This window comes from Melospiza melodia, chromosome 6 (genome assembly GCF_035770615.1).
Source record: "Melospiza melodia melodia isolate bMelMel2 chromosome 6, bMelMel2.pri, whole genome shotgun sequence".
NCBI lineage: Eukaryota > Metazoa > Chordata > Aves > Passeriformes > Passerellidae > Melospiza > Melospiza melodia.
In genome coordinates this window covers 8,788,019-8,806,841 of record NC_086199.1, presented here as the reverse complement: position 1 = coordinate 8,806,841, position 18,823 = coordinate 8,788,019, and the positions used below count along the sequence as shown (strand labels likewise).

The 18,823-nt window shown below is 46.9% G+C and overlaps 1 protein-coding gene across 7 annotated transcripts in view; it reads left to right on the top strand.

Annotated features, from left to right (window-relative positions):
* Positions 1–4,935: 4,935 nt before the first annotated feature.
* The window catches only part of CEP170B (centrosomal protein 170B), a 58,553-nt gene continuing 44,665 nt past the window's right edge, over positions 4,936–18,823 (top strand). For all 7 annotated transcript variants that reach the window (XM_063159822.1, XM_063159821.1, XM_063159818.1 and 4 more), the window contains exons 1-3: positions 4,936–5,007; positions 6,222–6,357; positions 18,613–18,702. In XM_063159822.1, coding sequence (XP_063015892.1) covers positions 6,253–6,357; positions 18,613–18,702 — 195 coding nt within the window. In that variant the 5' untranslated portion in view covers positions 4,936–5,007; positions 6,222–6,252. The remainder of the gene's footprint in view (positions 5,008–6,221; positions 6,358–18,612; positions 18,703–18,823) is intronic.

Sequence of the window (18,823 nt, the reverse complement as noted above, 5' to 3'; positions counted from 1 at the left end):
TTAAATGTGATATTGAAATGGCTCTGACTTGCCATAAGGTGATTCCCATTCAAGATGCCACACCACACAACTATGTATAATCTGACCTAATCTCATCAGACAGCACGACATCAGCATTGCTGAGCTTTTACTAATTAAACCCCCCTAAAACGAGCTCACTTAAGCGTATGTTTTAATTCTTTCAGCGAAGTTTTATACCACACAGATCCTAGATGAGACATTCTGACAATGCTCACACTAAACCAGCTCCATTCTTTTATTGCACTGATAATTCTTCCTGCTCCCCTGCCACAAGTTATGAGGGTCATAAATTAAAAATAGTTGTACAAATTCCTCTCCATAATAAAAATAGGATATTTTTTGTGGGTTAGCTGGGGAATAAAAGAGGATCACTGGAGAAGGCCATACTGCACATTCTGAAAAGAAGTGTTAACACAAATGGGTTTTATTTTAGTAAATTCCATAGTAGTAAAATTAAATTTAATCTTGGTATGTAGGACTATGCTGTGGGCAAAAAAAAAATACAAGTAAAATTCTCCAGCTGGTGTAAAACAAAGATGCCAAACTAAAGCTGTTTTGGGCAATGCTACCACACTCCAGCTAAGGATCTGTCCCTATAGCTGGTTCATAAACAGGTTAAAAACACAAATATTGCAAAAAGCCATCTTGTAGAACCATCCAAATGACAGAAGCCTGTCCCAGTCAGACTGTATCTCTGCAAACATTTATGCCAGGGAATAACCATGCACATGAATGGTCTTATTGTTTTCCAGTTGACTGGGCAGGGTTGGGGCCTGTTCCTGGCTATACAGGAGAGGGGAATGTTGGCAACCAGCACAGCTGAGGTACTGGGCAGAGTGAAGGATTGGTGCTTAGACAGAGAGGAGGGGCAGATTCCTTTTGTTGGTCCAAACTCAGTTCAGCAAGGTTCCAACACCAAGCTAACTAAAATTAAGATAAACATCCATTTAAAAATAATTAATTTTAGTCATTTAAAAATCATCAATCAGCAAGAAACGAATAAACAAGCAAAAAAACCAAACAAAAATCAAGGGAAATATTTTTGAATTGACACTTAGAAGGTGTATATTCAGAAGGGGGATTATTTGCATTTTATGCTGATCCAGCTCATGCTGATACCCAGAAAAAGTGATGAAAAGCTTTGGTTTCAGGCTCCATAGGAAAGGGCTCAGTGCTGCCCTTTCTGCTGGCAGCCAACAGCACCATTAGCTGTGTGGAGTACACAGGTCCAGACCTGCAGCATTCTCTTGTGACAGCCCACAGATCTTTCCTGGTTACAGCAAAAATCCAGGCAGAAATCCTGACCTGAAGTGAGAATGCTGCAGGCACACATCTCCCTGCAGCAGGGCTCAAAGAGCTGGCATGGTTCCAATTTTGGTTTTCTGGGAAAGAAAGTAATCACTGAGGAGCAGAATCCATTTGAATGAAGAAGTGGTTAAGAAAGCCTGCGTGACCTACTTGTGAACCTCTGCTGATGCTTCTCAAAGTGAGTTAACAAAGAACAAATGAAATAATCTCAGGGAACAGTGACTGACAACTACTTCTACAGCCCTTGGATGCAAAGCAGTCAGGAATTCACGAGCTGCACTTGCACTCATGAATGTGTGTGCATACAGCTGCACACTCATGAATGTGTGTGCATACAGCTGTGCACAGTGGATTTCAGCCAGCCTGCAAAGAGTTAATCAGGCCATGTTCACTCAGCAGTCCTGCACGCCTTCATTTACAAGGTGCTCACCATGTTTATATCTAGCTCATGGACAGGGAAACTGCCCTTCAGAGGGGAGGCCAAACAGGACATCTGGATCAGGCTGGGATTGCTCTGGAACAGAAGCCTCCTCTGCAGCACGATGCAGCTCTTGTTTGGCAACTCTGTCAAAAATCTCCTTCACATCAGAGCCTGCCAGCAAGAACTTGATTTAGCTCAGCTCCTCTGGGGATGGCGGGATCTTTGTTTTGAAGCAGGGATCTAAAGTGGTTCTGCTCCAAGCTGTGGGTTCAGGACATCAGACAAAGTATTTCAGTGGAGCTGAGGACCTGATTCAACAGCTCTGGGTACAGATTGCCCTGTGACCTGTTATTCTTTTGCCTGGACATTTTACCTTGCCCTCAATTTCCTTGTTTAGGGGGAATATGAATGCTCTGGGACAGGGACTGGTCATTACTCTGCATCTGCACAACATACAGAGCAGTGAAGCTCCTGCCACGTGGGCCATGAAGGCTAACACAGCTGTGAGCATGTCCCCTGTAGCTGAAGGTAACAATGCTGTAGATGAATGTAGAGAGAATTACATGAGAAACATTTGCCCCAAATTTAGTGTGAGCACATGGTGCTGCTGCTACACCCAACTTTGTGAGGTCTTTCCCTGGCCTTTCCTCCTCCCAGCAGGAAGAAGTGCTTTTATGTCATTTTTATGGGGTTCTATTTTCCAAGACAGTTGTGTGTTTGGCTAGCCTGGGGGGTTGAGCAGCCCAAGGGCCTCACTGCCTGCCAAAAGGGCTTGTTTCAATATGAAAAAAAATGTAAAACTCAAAGTACAGCAGTGCAACAGCTTGTTTTCCCCATGGACACATGCTCTGAGTGTGATTTAAAGATGACAGTGTAGCACCAGGATATGCTGCCCACACACTCTTTTTGGAGGGGTGAGGAGAGAGGACAAGGAAAGACATCACTAATTATCTTTTTTATTCCTTTTAGATCACTGGAGTAAAATAAAGAGGCTGCAATGCAGCATTCAGCCAGGCCCAGGGTATTGGCCCAAACTTTATCTTCAGCCAGGTCAGAGGACATGTGGTGGGAACAGGGACTTTTTTCCTTCCCTATAAACACTGAAGTTCTGACTGACTGCTCAAATAAATACACATGGACAAATGCATGGTAAAACTGGGCTTAAAAAGAGACTAAAGCAAACACGAACCTTTTTATAGCAACTTATAACAAAGATTTGCCTAGATGGCAGGCTTGTATAAAGAAGTAAATTATCCTACTTCCTTTGAGGAGTTTAGAGATGCTCTACAGATCAGTTCATAGAGCAGCCTCTCCAGTAAAGAGACGTAGTTCAGAAACAAGTGAATAATATATATAAAAACTTAAGCTACAGGTCAGTTAAATCAATAATAAAACATCATTCAATGATGGGATGAGCTGGCAAAATAGGGCAGAAACCCATTTTTATTTATAAAGGATTTCTATTACTTCATGTCAGCACTCAGCATAAAAGCCTTCAAAGGGCCCTGGCAGTGGCAGCTGCTCCCTCCATCCTCCTGCCTGGTGTCTGAGGGACATGGCATGCTGCAAGGGTGTGGTGCTCTGCTCCAAGCAGAGACCAAGAGCACTTCAATAAAACACAGATGCTGCAGCTCAGCCAGCTTCCAAGACTTTGAAGATAATGATACCCTGAAATCACTCTGGGGCATGACGTATCTGCCAAGAAAGAAGTCAAATGTTGATTTAAGGAAGGCAATAATACCATTAATTAAATAATAACAAAGTCCTACTCTCAGAAAGAGGAGGGAAAGGAAGAAATGCTGTTTTCCTTCCCTCCTGCTGCAGTTCACTTTGCCCTTCCTGGTCCTCAGCCTTGCAGCAAAAGCATAAATCAGGAGTGAGCCCACAAAGTGATGTGGCTAAAGGGCCACCCCTGCAAGTGGTGTGCCAGAACTGTGGTTTCCATGCCATCAGACTTTATTGAGATTACATCCTGAGCCAAAATTCCAATGTACACAACACTGAACAGACCAAGAAAAGTTTTTGCAGGTGACTGACAAACAATTCTCAAACTCAACTGTAAAGAATACAAAAGCAAAGCTGTCTTTCCAGCTGGAATATCAGCCTGGGGAAACATCACTATGAACTTGGTGTGTTCCTATAGTCTTCCTTTAGCAGCCTGTGTCAGCTGGAGGCAGAGAACCAGTGTTCAGCCTCTGCTCTTTGCAGCTCCACTGACATCTGCAGCAGCTGGGGCTCTCTTGAGAAAGCTTTGCCATGATATGCAGGGCTCCTCACAATGGGAGAAAAAGTTATCATCACTCGCTGCACTTACTGTTCTTCACAATTTTCTAGTTACCTACAACTGAAAAGAACTCGTAAAATGGTGTGTCCTTTCCCAGCACCCATTTCGAGCTCTTATTCCATGGTTAGATGCTCAAGATTACCTCAGTCCTGCCCACTGCATTTAGGTACTGCCCTGCAAGAGTTAGGAGGGTATGTGGAGATGGATGCCAACCTGCAGCCTGCTGGAGAGTGAGAGAGACGGTGCTGAGGCTCACTTGGGTGGCTGGAGAGGCTGGGCTGGGGTTTGGGCTGGAGAAGCAGCTGGTGCTGGGACTTGTGTGGGAGAAGAGGCTGGCGCTGGATCTCCCTTGGGCTGGTGTTGGGTCTGGTCCCAGTGTCTCACAGAGGCAGCATCTCCAGTCCCATGGCACCAAGCCTGCATGTTGGACCTTCCCAGGTCAAGGATGGCTGCCCTGCTCAGCGAGGTGCCAGAGGCTCTGCTGGCATTCACTGAGCCCCTCCGAGAGCCCTGAACCAGGGCACGGCACTGGCACAGGCTTCCTGGAGAAGCTGTGGATGCCCCATCCCTGGAGATGTTCAATGCCAGGCTGGATACGCCTTTGAGCAACCTGGTCTGGTGGTTGGCATCCCCACTCACGGTGGCAAGGTAATGACCTTTAAGGCAGATGACCTTTAAGGTAAATGACCTTTACGGCCCCTTCCAACCCCACCCAAGCCACGGTTGTGTCCCTGCAGCGATGACACGACCCAAAGCCAGGCCAGCCCAGGTGCCCCTCGGGCCGCGCGCGGGACCCGCGGCGGCACCGCCGCCTCCCTCGGCCAGGCCCGGCAGGGCTGGAGCCGCCTCCTGACGTCGGGAACCTGCGGCGCGGGGGCGGAGCGGGGCGGGCGCCGGGAGCGGCCCGCGGGGCAGGCAGAGCCGGCTGGCGGGGCGCGGTGCCCGGCTGCCGCCGCGCCGAGGGCCGCAGCAGGTAGGACGGACGGGCGGGCGGGCAGGGGCCGGGGGGCCGCGGGGCCGGCACACAAAGGGCTGTGCCGGCGGCTCCCGGCTGCCCTTCCCGGGCGCTTTGTCGGGGCCGCGGTGTGTGGGGCCGCTCGTGTGTCGTGACACGGGCGCGGCAGCGCGGAGCGGCGGCTCCCGGAGCGGCGGGGAGGCGGCGGGGGCCGTGCGGGCTGTGCCCGGTCCCCGCGGAGGGCACCCATCCCCACCTGAGCGCCCGAGGCTGCTGAGGCGGCGGTCGGGCCGGGCAGCGCCGCGCAGCCCGGGGAAAATGGAGATCTCCTTCCCCCGGTGCGCTTAGGAATGCAGCTGGGAGCCCGGGAGGTGGGTGAGGGGAAGGCGAGAGCCTGGCGTGTGCTGTGAATGCTCCTTCCTTCAGCCAGGCAGGGGAAAATGGGATGGTGTGGGAGAGGCAGGCGGGGAGGCCGCAGGAGCAGCGACAACAAACAGGTGTGGCCGGGAGAGCGGCCGGTGAGTGCCGCCCGCCGCTCGGCAATGCCGCCCCTCCGCACCGAGCCCCGCTGGGAACCCACCGCAGCCTGGGCTCCCCGACCTGGGCCCGCAGAGCGGGTCGGTGTGTGGAGCGGCCGTGCAGCGGGGGAGGAAGGAAGGAAGGATTTGTGGCTCCCAACTTACATCAGTGTGGAAGTGGGATGAGCAATGGGGAGGTTGGTCTCCTCCCTCCTAGCGCTGGTGTAAGCGCTCCTGGGAATGCGCTGAGAAAGGTTAGAGGAGCCACGTTATGTCGCCTCACTGATGTGCTGGTCCACGTCTCTGGTGATGGGGGAGGCTCAGGCTGTGTAGCACTGTGGTAGTGGTGAGGAAATGTTCTGGAAAGGAGATCTTTGTTGTTTTCTCTTTTTTCCCCTCCACCATATTTCATAATTTCATTCATTGGATTCAAGCTGGATGCTTCAAGTTTTTAAACAATCCTTTCTGCAGATCCTTAGTCTTGCTTTGCCATGGGAGTATTTCCAGGGCTGCAGAGCTCCTACACATGGGCAGCAGGTCCTGGCAGATGCTTCACAACTGCTTGTTGTCACCAGAGATTTAAGATAGGAGCACAAGTGCATGAGGCAGAGTTGGGTCCCATGGTAGAGGGAAACTTGGGAATGGCAGATACACACTCACACTTGCACACTTCATTAATAGCTAACTGTGTCTTGTGGGTTTTTTTGTGTTTAGGATGTATAAAGGTTAAGTGCCAAGCGCCAAAATGAGCGTGACTTCGTGGTTCTTGGTGAGCAGCACTGGCATTCGCCATCGGCTCCCTCGGGAGATGATATTTGTTGGGAGAGATGACTGTGAACTGATGCTCCAGGTAACATGGCTTTATTTTTTTTGTAATTATTTCTTCTGAAGATGCAGTAGATGTGTACGTAATGCTGGGGATCTGTAGAGATATTTGATGCTTTCAAGTGACACCTTTTAAAAGGAACCTCCTCTTTTTATCCTGAGTCTGTGTTCCCCGTGAAGACTTCATGTTTGTGACAGCACAAGTGAGGTTTTCAAATTGCCATGTCATCAGATGGATAGGATCTGTAGTGGTGGGAGATTAATCAAATAGATTAACTGTCTTGATGCTACTAGAAGCAATAAACAAAGACATTCCATTCTGTCCTGATCTGTGATTATGCTGCTGGCTTTTTTTAGCTTTTAACACATGTGCTGTTTACATGTGATTTGAATGCAGGCAGGGTTTTTTGTTTACCTGTTTTTCCCTTTAAGTTTGATTAAATTATTTATGCTGGTATTTCTCAGGTGTTTTTATCATAGTAGAAAACACTGATGTTTTAGTAGGCTGGTGACCTCTTCCCAAAGTAATTGTGTTACTTGGGCAAACTTTCAGCTTCTGTTAGTACTTTCCATACCAGCATGTGTCTGTGCTGGACCTGATCCAGCATGTCTGAAGTGTTGACTGTGGTCTGGTGTTTGACAGCATAATGTAGTAGATGTCACTCCAGACGAGTGGGGCTGCAATCTTGCAAAGAGCTTTTGACAGGAGCAGTTTAGCTCAGGAATTTGTAGAAGCTCAGAATTAAATTAGTGATTCTGCTAAACCCATGCCATGAGTACTTAAGTGCACAAAAAATGTTCTATTGCACCTGCCTGTCCCCCTTTTGCCCCTTTGTGAAGGTGGCAAAATTAGGAAGCTGCCTGCACAATGGAGACTCCCTCCTCATAATTTCCACTGCTGACCTGATCACAGGTATGCCCTAAATGCTGTGCTGATGTAGGAGGCTGTGTTTGTAGTTGCTGCAGGGATTTTGTATAATATGTCAGTAGGAGGCCTGTTTAGAGAGGTAGAAGTTCTTGTACAAGGTGTGGTTGAAGGACAAGGTGCTGTCTGGCTGTGGTAAAGTGTCAGTGTCCACAAGAGGAGAGCTTGCAGTGTTTGTCCTGCTCTGCATGCTGGCAGTGAGTGCACAGCTGTGCTGCAGTGGCAGAGCTGGGACTCCGGTTCCACAGCACATCATTTGTTTGGGTTCTCCCATGAATCACACTATCTCTTATTTCATGTTTCTACATGTCTGGCTGCTGAGGCATGTAAAGGTGAGACATTTAAAATGTCCTGATATTTGCTGTACATCTGCGTTTGGCTGCTCAGGAACCTGATTGGCATCTTCTCTCATGACTTGGAGGGAGAAAACACACAGTGGCCCTGGTTTCCAGAAATGGTCCGAGTTTTTAGGCTGCCCATCTTAATATCTTATGAAGAAACTTGAGGGTTGTTGTGCATTTTTCTTACTGTCAGCTTTCAGTACTCTGACAGCCATGTGCACTCTAAAATAGAAGTACCCAAATACCTGTTCTGCTTAAAATGCACAGCTTGTTTCTCTGGTTGCTTGTGGGGTTAACTGGATGTCATGGATTGTGAGCCACTCCATACCAACCAGACTATTTCATGCTTCTTTGCAAGCCTGAGCTGGCTTGTCAGTGTTGCTTGTGGAGTACCCAGCCTTGTGAGGCTCTTCCTGTGCCATGCACTTTTCTACAAGGTAAATGAATTGAGATTCTTGGGGGAGCCAGGAATATCTGTGAAATGGTTGTATCTGGGGGTTCATAGGTGGTGGTGGTATTAAAAGAGGTTTCCATTGTTTCACCAGAGTGAAGGCTCTGGATTGTCTATAAAAGCCAGCAGCTTGTGTTCTTGGGGTGAGCTACATGTGACCCTTTATATACATACTGGTCTGCTATCTCCAGTAATAAAGCTTTTTCTAGGCTCACATGTAAGGTCTTGTTTTGAACAGCACAGCACATTCTTTTCCCAGCCATTTGTTTATGAAGATGTTTTCCAGAGCTACCTGGGGCTCCAAATGAGATGTTTGTAGTAAGACTGAGTGCAGAAAAGAAACTGAGCAGAGAGACTTCATATCCAAGCAGAATTGTATGTGAGCAGATGGAGGATGAGATCTAAAAATAGACTTTTTCCCTACTGTGACTGTCCATGTCACAAAATGATTGTGCAGACTGGCACAATCATTTGTCTTGGGGGAAGCTTAAGAAGGAAGGGCAGTTATCAGAGCAGATGGACAGAGCTCTTGTGGCAGTTGTTTGCACCCTGTAGTATTTCTGTGGTACTGACCCTGAAACTGTATATTCACTGCATGGTTATTTTCCATATATATTTCAAGATACTGGCATTTAATCCTTTAAAGTGCACAGCTGGGGACAGACTGGCAGTGACTGGGTGACCTGGTCAGTGTTTTTTCATCTCTAAGGCTGTTACTGCTCATTGATTTCATAGTGATATGGTTTGTGGTTCCCTGTTGAGACCACGTGTAGCATGGTGCTCAAACACACAACACAGAGATAATTCTTGTCCTGGAGATCTGCAGTCTTTCCTTTCTCAATTCACTGTTTTAGAGGTGTCTTGTATATTGATATTTTCTTGGAATGTACTGTCTCAAGGTATCAGATCTCTAAAACAGCAAAAAAGGATGGATTTGTCACCAAGCAATTAAGCTTTAGTTTTGTCTGGTTTTCTTATTTCTTAATACAAGTAGTGGATTTGCTTTCTGATTAACAAAGAGGTGAAGAAACCCAAAGTCTGTAATCTTAAAGTAGGTCTGATAGTGGGGAAACATAATCTACCTTGATATCTTCTATACCTACTAAGAGGATTAGAAATATTTTAAATGTTTTTGCAGCTCTCTAAAGCTTCTAGCACAAGTAAATGCGAGATTTACATTGGGTTTGAATGTTAATGCATGGGTGAAAATGCCATGAAGTGGAGCTGTAGCTTGGCATGCAGTGTTGCTACCAGAGCCAAGAGCTCAGTTCTGCCCTTTTTCTGAGAAAAATGCTTGATTTCTTCAACAGCCTTGCTGCTTCCTTCAGGTAACAGTCAGCAAACTGCAGGAGTGTGGAAATCTGGACCTTCACTAACTTGCACTGCTGTGGGTTTTTAATGTGAAACTTAGGGGTGGTAGGAAGTAATGTTCTAAAAAGATCTGCTATTTTTTTTTTTTAATCAAAAAATAATTTTGAGACCATCCTAAAGAAAATAATTTTCCCCTCCTCCAACATCCTTCTTTTGGAAAATGAAGCTGCCATTTTTATCAGCTTTGATAACTTGCTTAATGTGATGGGTACTCAGGGGACAAACATTTTGCTAACTCAAAAATGTCACTTAACCATTAAAACATTCCCCGCTGCTCCTAAACAAAACATTTTTTTGCATTTTTGCTAAATGTAAATATTTACAGAATGGAAAGCAGTGTCATGATTTCCCTGGTTTTGTTTGAGAGTGATGTTTACTGGAAAATTTGGGAAATAGAAATGTTTAACCAGTGCTCCCCTGATTATTTCCCTCCCTCTAGAGTGATGCTCTGGGCATGTGAGTTTGTACATGAGTGTGAGTTATAGCAGGAGTAGGTGCAGGCAGCATGGTGCTTTCTGTTTTGTGCCTTTATTCTATATGCCTTTTGAGACAGCCTGACATTTCCTATCAGGAGACACTGTTTGCAATTGCTTATAACTCTGCTAAACTTTGTAGCTGTTTGGGATGAGAGTTTATTTTCCAGGCATCTGTTTTATGCAGTGTGTTCTGGATGCAATAATTTATCTCCCTTCTTTGGTCTTTGCTGTGAGCAACTCTGAGAAAAATGCTGTTTTCTTCAGGTCAATTATTTAAAAGAATATGTAGCCTGTTCTTTGAAGTTCTGGCATTGTAGTAGAGCTGGGTCAGTGAAGATTTTCAAGAGTGAATGACTAGGTTGGAGGTGGTGGGTTTGTTGTTTTTTTGCCCACATCGAGCGGCTTTGACCAAGTTCCAAACCTTTGAATAAAATCTGGAGTTTGAATGTGGCCAGCAGGGACTTATTTGATAGCATTGCCTTAAGTAATTTCATCTGGGAGTGAGATTGGCAAGGGGATGAAGTGGAGAAGTGTCACAGGTGGGTAAAGAGTAACTGGGTGCAGGTATTCACAAGGCTGTGCCAGATTAGATCAGGGTACACCTAACCTGGCATCCTGGCTCAGTGGTCAAAGCAGCTGTCGAGGAAAGGGCAAGAACAAGCCAAGAGTGCAGTGATACTTCCACAAAGCTTGCTCAACCTCTTTACCTGTGTTTCAGGAAGCCACAGGTCAGATCTTTGCATCTAGTGATTGGATTTCTAGTCTACGGAGCTTCACCAAGTGATGAGGATTTGGCCAAGTGAAGAAGTACAACAAGTACAAGTGAGGATTCTGTTTGTGCAGAGTGAGAGGAGGAGCAGCAGGGCCTGGAGAAGTGGAGAGGGTGGTGCACATAGGGCAGAAGCCTCTCAGTGTGGGCAAAACGGGCATTACAGGATGTGGCTGCTGAGCAGCATCGCCCTTAGGCCTGAGATGGGTCAAGACTTGCTATTTATTATTCTGGTGTCAGAAGAGAGCTGTGAAAGCTCCTAGCCAAGCATCTGTCAATGCTCCAGATGGGACCAGTGCTGCTTATGATACCAATTAGTCAGTTCAGGTGTAGGGCCTTGTGAGCTGGACACACAAGCTCATTGTGGTGAATCACACAAAAGTAACAATTCTGCGTTTCCATCTTTGTCAAAAAGCCAGGGAATTACAAGCATTCTAGGCACTGAAGGAGCGTTCTTATGGCTGCTAAGTCAAGTGTTTATAACTGCAGAGCAGTTACAACACACTAGTGTGAAGGCTGGCTGTGTAATCCTGCTCTGCCCCTGTGTACACAGGCATGAAGATGCAATCTGTTATTGTGCCGTTCCCGGGTATTTTTCCCCGCAGGATCTGTTCTGTGTCTGGTATGCAGGGTGCATGGCGTGCTCCACAAATAACAGAGTGCAAAGATGAGCCCTGCCTGTGTGTGACATCTGGTCAAATTAAGGTTTCATTGACCTGATGTATCCTGCCTTCCCTGGGCCATACTTGATAATACCATGTCTCTCCTGTGTAGTTTAGGAAGTGCATACATAAACAAGGGTGAATAGGTGTGGTTGTCTACAGCGTTATGCTGGGAAGAAGCAGATGGTGAGAACTTGGTAGATGATCTTTTTCCTGATCCTTCTAGGTGGATTCACCACAGTACAGAAGTTATATCCCTCTATTGCTCATGTATTTCCAGCACTGGGAGCTCCCAGAAGAAACCATGAGGATTCTCTGCTGGTTTTTGTGTCTGGACCTCCTTCCCCATCGCAGTGTAGGGTGGAAGTGGGAGGCTGTAGTTGGGATGGGGAGATGCCCTACCTGTGCTGTTTTGCTGTAGTTATCTAGAGGGTGTGAACAAGCACCTAAGTTAGTCCCTGGGTGTTGGGAATTGCCAAGAGTAATTCATTAGGTGTTACAAAGGAAGTAAGTGTCTTTCAGAAGGGAATGGATCTAGCCTTGGGAAGGTGCTGCTTTTTGACAGGTAGTGTTTCCAGGCTCTGGGACAGCAGCTGTGGGAGGAAGGATGCACATCCTGTATTTCCAGGCCTAGAGTTGTTGTTTTGGCTCTTCCTTGTCCCATTGTGTTCTGTTAATGTGCAGTTGATGGGAGGAGGTTATGATGCCTGGTGGCACTTGGGTGTAGGAGGCTGGAGGCATATCAAGACTGGCAGACCTGGGAGGGGAGTTCATTGCTGGAGGCAGGGTAGGGAGAGAGGTGATGGTGGCACTGAAGGCAGGAGGTTATTAGGGTTCAGAGGGCTTCATGCAGCTGGCAAGGTGCTGGAAGCCTGGACTGCCAAGAGAGGGTTTGTCCCACTCTGGAGTGGGCAGGGAAAAAAGGGAGATGTATCTTCCTTGCATGAGATCCTGATCCAGGCAGTGGCAGCTCAGCTGCACTATAAAAATTCAGGCTTATGTCCCACCTAAAATGATGCTTTTCCATTCCTCCTGGGTGGCCATGTAAAACAAAGGAAAAGCCAGGGCATCTGTGGGCAGCATGCTCCCTGCCTGTGGTCAGGATCTGACCCTGGGTCACCTGAACCACTTCACTTTGGGGATGGGGAACCAGCGAGCAAAAACCCATTTTATCCCAAAATAACGGGTTAAGTTTTTATGGGAACCGTGCCAGCCTCCAAATCCCTTTGCCAAGCTGTGGGGATTACAGTTTCATTTTCCTGGGGGATTTCTCTCTTTGTTCAGTGCCTTATTTTTTGCTTGAATTCTCAGCCCTGGTTCAGCCACAGATCTGCAAAGCCCATGATTTTGGCTGCAGCAGAGCTGAGGGCAGGAGCCTCTGCAGCCTGGGAGCTGTAAAGAGAGTCCAGCCCCAGGATGAGGTGGCTGCACTTGCTGAAGAGATTTGTCTGCTTAGGCAGAGTCATTAGAAGCTGGCAGCACCTGCCCCTGGGAGCCATCAGGCTGCCACAGGGGTGACACACTTGCAACCAGCCTGGGGCAGGATGGAGCATTCACTGATATTCTGGAAAAGTACTGGAGGGGCCAGCGCACACAACGCTGTCAAATGCTTTGTGGTGAAAGAGAAGGACCCATCTGTGACCCAACACCCCTCCTGAAAGAGGTGTTCACATCTGTCATTAAATGTTATCCAGCATATGTTTACTTTTGAGGAGCAAAATTCACATTTCAGGCCAGTGTGCCTGGAAACTGATTTTTGTTGTTGTTTTGTTGAGTTTTTTTTTTTGTTTTTTTTTTTTTTTTTTGTAGTTGTTGTTATGTTTTTTGTTTGTTTTGGGGCTTTGTTTTGTTTTTTTTTTTTGTTTTTTTTTGTTTTTTTTTTTAATTTGGTTTTGTCTGTCTCCATTCTAAAGTGGGACACCAGCAGAGGTTTATATTTCCTTACTGGGACACTTGTGCAGAGCACAGTACTGGCAGAAATGTAACCTGTTCACTATGGAAAGTATTTGAGCAACTGTTTTATTGCATGCTGCCACCAGAACGCTGCAGTTACTTTGTGCCAGAAGTGCACAGCAGACTGCAGTGAGGAACAGGGAAACTGCTCATGTTTGTTTATTTTATCTCCAGTGCCACGATGCCTCGCGGCACTGGCAGGGCTGAGGTTCAAATCTCAACCCCAACCGGTAGGTTTTCACCCATGGTAATTCTCCTGAGAAAAAAGCAGCATCTGTATCTGCACAGACAGCTGAGCTGAGTCTGCTCCCTGGCCCTGTGGGGAAGCACAGGCTGTCTGGCTCTATTTCTCCTCCTGCCTTCCTGAGCAGGTCTTTGTGCCTTGTGGATTTTGCTTGGCATCTCTGCAGCTCATGCTTTCATCCTGAGATCCCTGTTCTCTGCATCAGACCCTTCCCCAAACACAAAGCTGTAAGGTGTGTGCAGCACACGTAGCCACAGTGTGATTTGTGCCTCTGTGGAGATTCCTGCAAGCTTTTGAAGCTGATTTTGCTGATTTGATGATGTGTGCAGTTTTGAGAATCACAAGTGAGCTGCCTGCTTTTATGGCTGATTGGAAACTGATGATCCAAGGTGTTGGTACCACTGTGGGGCTGGCAGACCCCCAGGTACCATTCCTGTGTTTTGTACCATCTGCTTAACATGATCATGGAAGAAGGAAGAGCTAAATACAAAGTACCTCCATCCTCAGTTATATGCTGTGTGTGCATTTTGTCTGCTAGGTATTTAAAACATGATGCATGGTAGGTAGTATGACAGAAAAGCAACACAACCTTATATTAGGAAGTGATTTGAATGTCTGGAAATTCCAGCCCTGGATGAGGGCTGAGCGTAGTAACCAATCAGTGCCCATGTTTTCCCTGCAGAGAAGTGTAAATATTCCTAATCAGAAAAGCACACGTGTTTTCCTGAGAGTTGTTTTCATTTGATAACAGGTCCAGTGTTGGGACATGGTGAGAATGCTATGTGCTTCCTTCATGTCCAGCCTCTTGGAGTGTAGCCTTGTTTCTTGCTTGAAGATCACCACTGCTTAAGAGAATGATACCTCCCTTCCTTTTTTTCCCCTTCTCAACCTCCCCTGAGCTGCTCCAGCTCTGGTTTGGTTGTTTGCATCTCTCACCCATAGCTCAGGACTGCTGCTCTCCCTATCACAAGTGCTTTTCTGGTGAAACAGATTAACTGCAAGGATGTACTGGTTATTTTTTGCTTTTGACATCTGGATATAAGTAATTGAGGTTTCTTATTAACACTTTATTGGAAATTCTGGTTTTTTTTTTTTTTTTTTTGGACCTCTCTGTTTGTCTACTCCTGACGGACCAGTCTTGCCTTTGGTTGTAGAGGTCATGGCTGATCATTAAGCAAGACTCAGTATTTGGTGCACGTGTGCATTTAGGCTAGAAGTCCTCTTATGTTAGTGACTCAGTGAACTTAATTGCAGTCTTTCAATTTATAGATGCCTAAAATCTTTCCAGTGAAGTTGCAGATGGCTGGGAGCTCTGCACCCATGGGCAGCTCCGTAATGTGTTGACTCAGGCTTCTTAAATCACTTTCTGTGATTCAGCAGGTCACTCCTTAGAAACCACTGGCCTGCTGGGCTGAAGTGACTGTCCCTGGGCTCTCAGCTGTTGCCAGCATGGAAACTGGTTAGTCTCCTCTTGGGAAGTGGGATTGAGGGAGCCTGCTCCTCTCTGAGCACCGTCAGCCGCTGAGTTGCTGCTGGCACTGCACACAAGAGCAGTTTATGTTAAATGTGACTGATGTTGAAATAAACCACACCTCAGTTCTCAAGTAAGAGTGACCTTTGGCAAGTCTGCATCAAAATAAATAAGGTGTGATTTTAGTTACTTTAAGTTGAGTTTCCTTGGAGACAGGCCCCTAGGAACTCCTGCTGCCAGTTCCTGTGATGTTTGCTGGCTTAACGTAAACAAAACTAAGAAAATTCCTCTCTTCTCCACAAAAGCATGAAATTTCACAGAAGTGCAATATGCATAACAGTTTGCCTTGTTCCTGATGTGCTCTTAAAGAGATGCTGAGAGGTTGGATGAAGACTGTGGGTCAGATTTTGCATGTTGTTTTGACTCTTTTTGCCCCAGGCTTTCTTGAACACAGCTGAAACTTCCTTGGAAAACAGGGTGGCATAAATTGGTTCCTTTGGTGACCCCTTTCTGCATTTATGGAGGGGAATATCGTGTTGCAGTAATACATGTCTGCTCCCCTGAGATGACCCCCATCTGATTGGGGACCCCTGAGTGGCTGAAGTCAGCTGTTGTAGAACAGCAGACCAAGGGCTGTGCTCAGTTACACCAGGGTCAGATGCAGGGCAAATTGAATTTTTTGGAGACAGCTGGTTCCCAGAAATAAACTTCTTTTTAAGTGACCTGTGATCCATTTAAAGTCAGATACCAGATCTGCCCCAATTTTTGTCTGGGTTAACTTTTTGGGCTGGAAACCTTTCTGCCCTTGGAAGGGAGCTGAATGGTTTGTTCTGCCTTTAGAATCTGTTAATCTTTAAATGAGCCTCCATGATGTGCTGTAAAAAGCTAAAGCAAACACTGCTGCACCAGTTTATCAGCATTCCCTTGTATCTCATTGGGAACAGTGGCATCCACAGTTTTGAGCAGCAGAGGGATCACAGGGGTGACAGACCACGTCGGTGCTGGGCAGGCTTTGCATGGTTGCCTGTGCATGGTTTCTTTGACTCCAGTGGCATGAAGCACAGCACACAAATGCCCATGGATAGGGACAGGGGATGGTCATCCCCCTCTGCTGTGACAGTGGTCACAAGGGTCTTCAGGGTGAGAGAGAGATGAGAATGCTGAATCCATGTTCAGAAGGCTTGATTTATTATTTTATAATATATATATATATATTACATTATGACTATACTAAAAGGAAACAGAAAGAAAAGTTCTCAGAAGGCTAGCTAAGCTAAGAATAGAAAAGAATGAATAACAAAGGTCTGTGTCTCAGCAGAAAGCAAGACCCAGCTCTGCTGTGAGTGGTCAGTAAATCCAGACATCCACAGAAGACCAATCACAGATCCACCTGTTGCATTCCACAGCAGCAGATAACCATTGTTTACACTTTGTTGCTGAAACTTCTCAGCTTCAGCAGGAAAAATCCTAACGAAAGGATTTTAATGAAAAGATGTCTGTGACACTCTGCTGTGTAGGTGAGGTGTGGTGATCCCTCCAGGAGCCCTGTCCATACAGTGCTCAAACAGCCAGACTGCTGTGGGGACAGACTCTGGGCTCACATCCCTCCAAAGGGGATGAGGGACCATGTGACAGATCAGGAACAACCCCAGCTTGTGGAGCATCAGCTGCTGTGGTACCTGAGGATGGAGACACTGCTGTCCTCAGGGCCACATGGGGAGGTGCAGGGCCTGGGCAGTGTCCCTCAGCTGTGCTCACCTGGACCATCCCTACCTTGCACTGCACACACCTGCCACAGCCACTTGAGTCACTGAAAATGGACTCAGGAGCTGCACTTGGTGTGGATAATAGGAGAGAGAAGCAGTGCCTTCACTGCAAATGCTTAAAATCTGTCCTGCCTTGAGGTCAGGCTCAGACAGCTAGTGTGGGGATGGCATGGGGGTGAGGGGCTTGTGTGTGCCCCCCGTGTGTGCCCCTCTGTGTTGCTTCTCCTGTTTAGTGCTCAGCATAGCAGAGGCACAGGTGGGGTGTCCCCAGCCACATTGTCTCTGCCTGTCCCACCTCTGTTTGTGTCTTTGGGGGGTGATTGCTGCATGAGCAGCATCAGTTGGGCAGCAAAGCATGAAGTGTTTCCTTGGAAGTCCAGCAGCATGTGGATAACTGTGTTAGTGAGGGAGCTGGAGTCACTTGCCCCTGTCCTCACTGCCTCTGCTTGGGGTGACATGTCATGAATAGTGTGAGGAATGTTGCAAGGTGGAAGGGTAATCTTCTGGCCAGGTATGTGCCTGCCTCATATTGGTACTTGAGGGTTATTCTGGAGGATGTGTCTCCTGGGCTGATGGATGCTCTGCAGGGGAAGGAGATCCCTTTTCTCAGGTGTCGTGGTACTTCCCATGCGCTTGACATTGGCAGGGCCAGAAGAAATTCCTGCAAATAGTAGCAGTTTGTGTGAAAAAAGCCTCTTTTGTTTTCACCAAGGAATTGCCTGAAACAATCTTTGCCTCTGCATGCTTGCAAGAAGCCAGATAATTGCTTGCTGGGAGCGCTGCTGTGGAAACCAGTGTGTCTGTGTGTCTATACTTGGCAAAAGGAAAGGACTTCCAGCAAGAACTTGTTGGTTGGTGCCCAGGAGGATGAGGATTAGCTGACTTGGAGCCTGGCTGGTCTCCCTGCTCTCCCCTCTCCTGGCCTGAGGTACCAGGGAGGTCTCAGTGCTGTGTGTATGTGCTGATGGGGTGACTGCTTCCAGTGTCTGCCTGAGGTCAACTGCAGCAAGGATTCAAGTTATGAGAGGCAGCAGGTCTAAAAACAGACAGTCTGGTGTCTTTATAGCTGTAACACACCATATTTCAAAATTATTTGTAGTTCTTATCCTAGCACTTCTTTCAGAAGTCTGACATGATGCCTGCTCAAGTGTCACACTCTGTTTTGAAGATAAGGTGCATTACTTGTGCATTGTGACAAAGCCAGTGGCACTAGATCACTGTTAAGTTCAGTGTACTCAAACCCAGTTTACAATTTAAATTTTCTTGGGGTTGCTTTCTTTCTCATTCCTGGTTTACTAACCTCTCTCTAGCTTGGAACACATCCTAAAATTTAAATCAATTCCAGGACATAATCCTGGGAACAGTATAAATTTTTGGGAACAAGTTTGGTTTGTAACTCAAGAGAATGATTTTTTTTTTCTCTTTGAAAAGTAGGAAGAAATGATCCCAAGTAGGAGCATCCCTAGTGTTGAGGCCGTTGGCCTCAGCAGTTGAAAAATTGAGATCTTCTAGCTAATGCTGGCTCAGATCCTGGCCCCCAGGCTTTCAGTTTGACTGATTTTGTTCATTGTGTATTGATATAATTTATTGAAATTGTGGCGTAGTCTTGACAGCCTTCAGCAATTTTTTAAAATACTTTTTCTTTTCCCTTCTCCGTGAAAACAGCGTATTGTCTTCAAACTCTGCAAACAGCCATGGAAGCATTTACAGCTTATCCTTCCATTATTTAGAGCAGTAAATAGTATTTAATCCTCCCTGCTTTCCCTGCTGTCCCCCTACCCCCATGAGGGCAGTTTGGTGTCTCAGTGTTGCTCTGGTGACCAGTGTCTCGTTTTGTGCTCCCACTGCCAGTCCCGCAGCGTGGATAAGCAGCACGCCGTCATCAACTATGACAAGGACAAGGACGAGCACTGGGTGAAGGATCTCGGCAGCTTAAACGGGGTAAGTACCAAAGCTCCAGCTGGCAGGGCTGGCCTGGTGCTGTGCTGAGTCTGCAGGCTCTCATGTGCTCACTCAGTCCTGCTCTCAGACCCTTTTGGGTCACTGCAGCTGTTGGCACGAG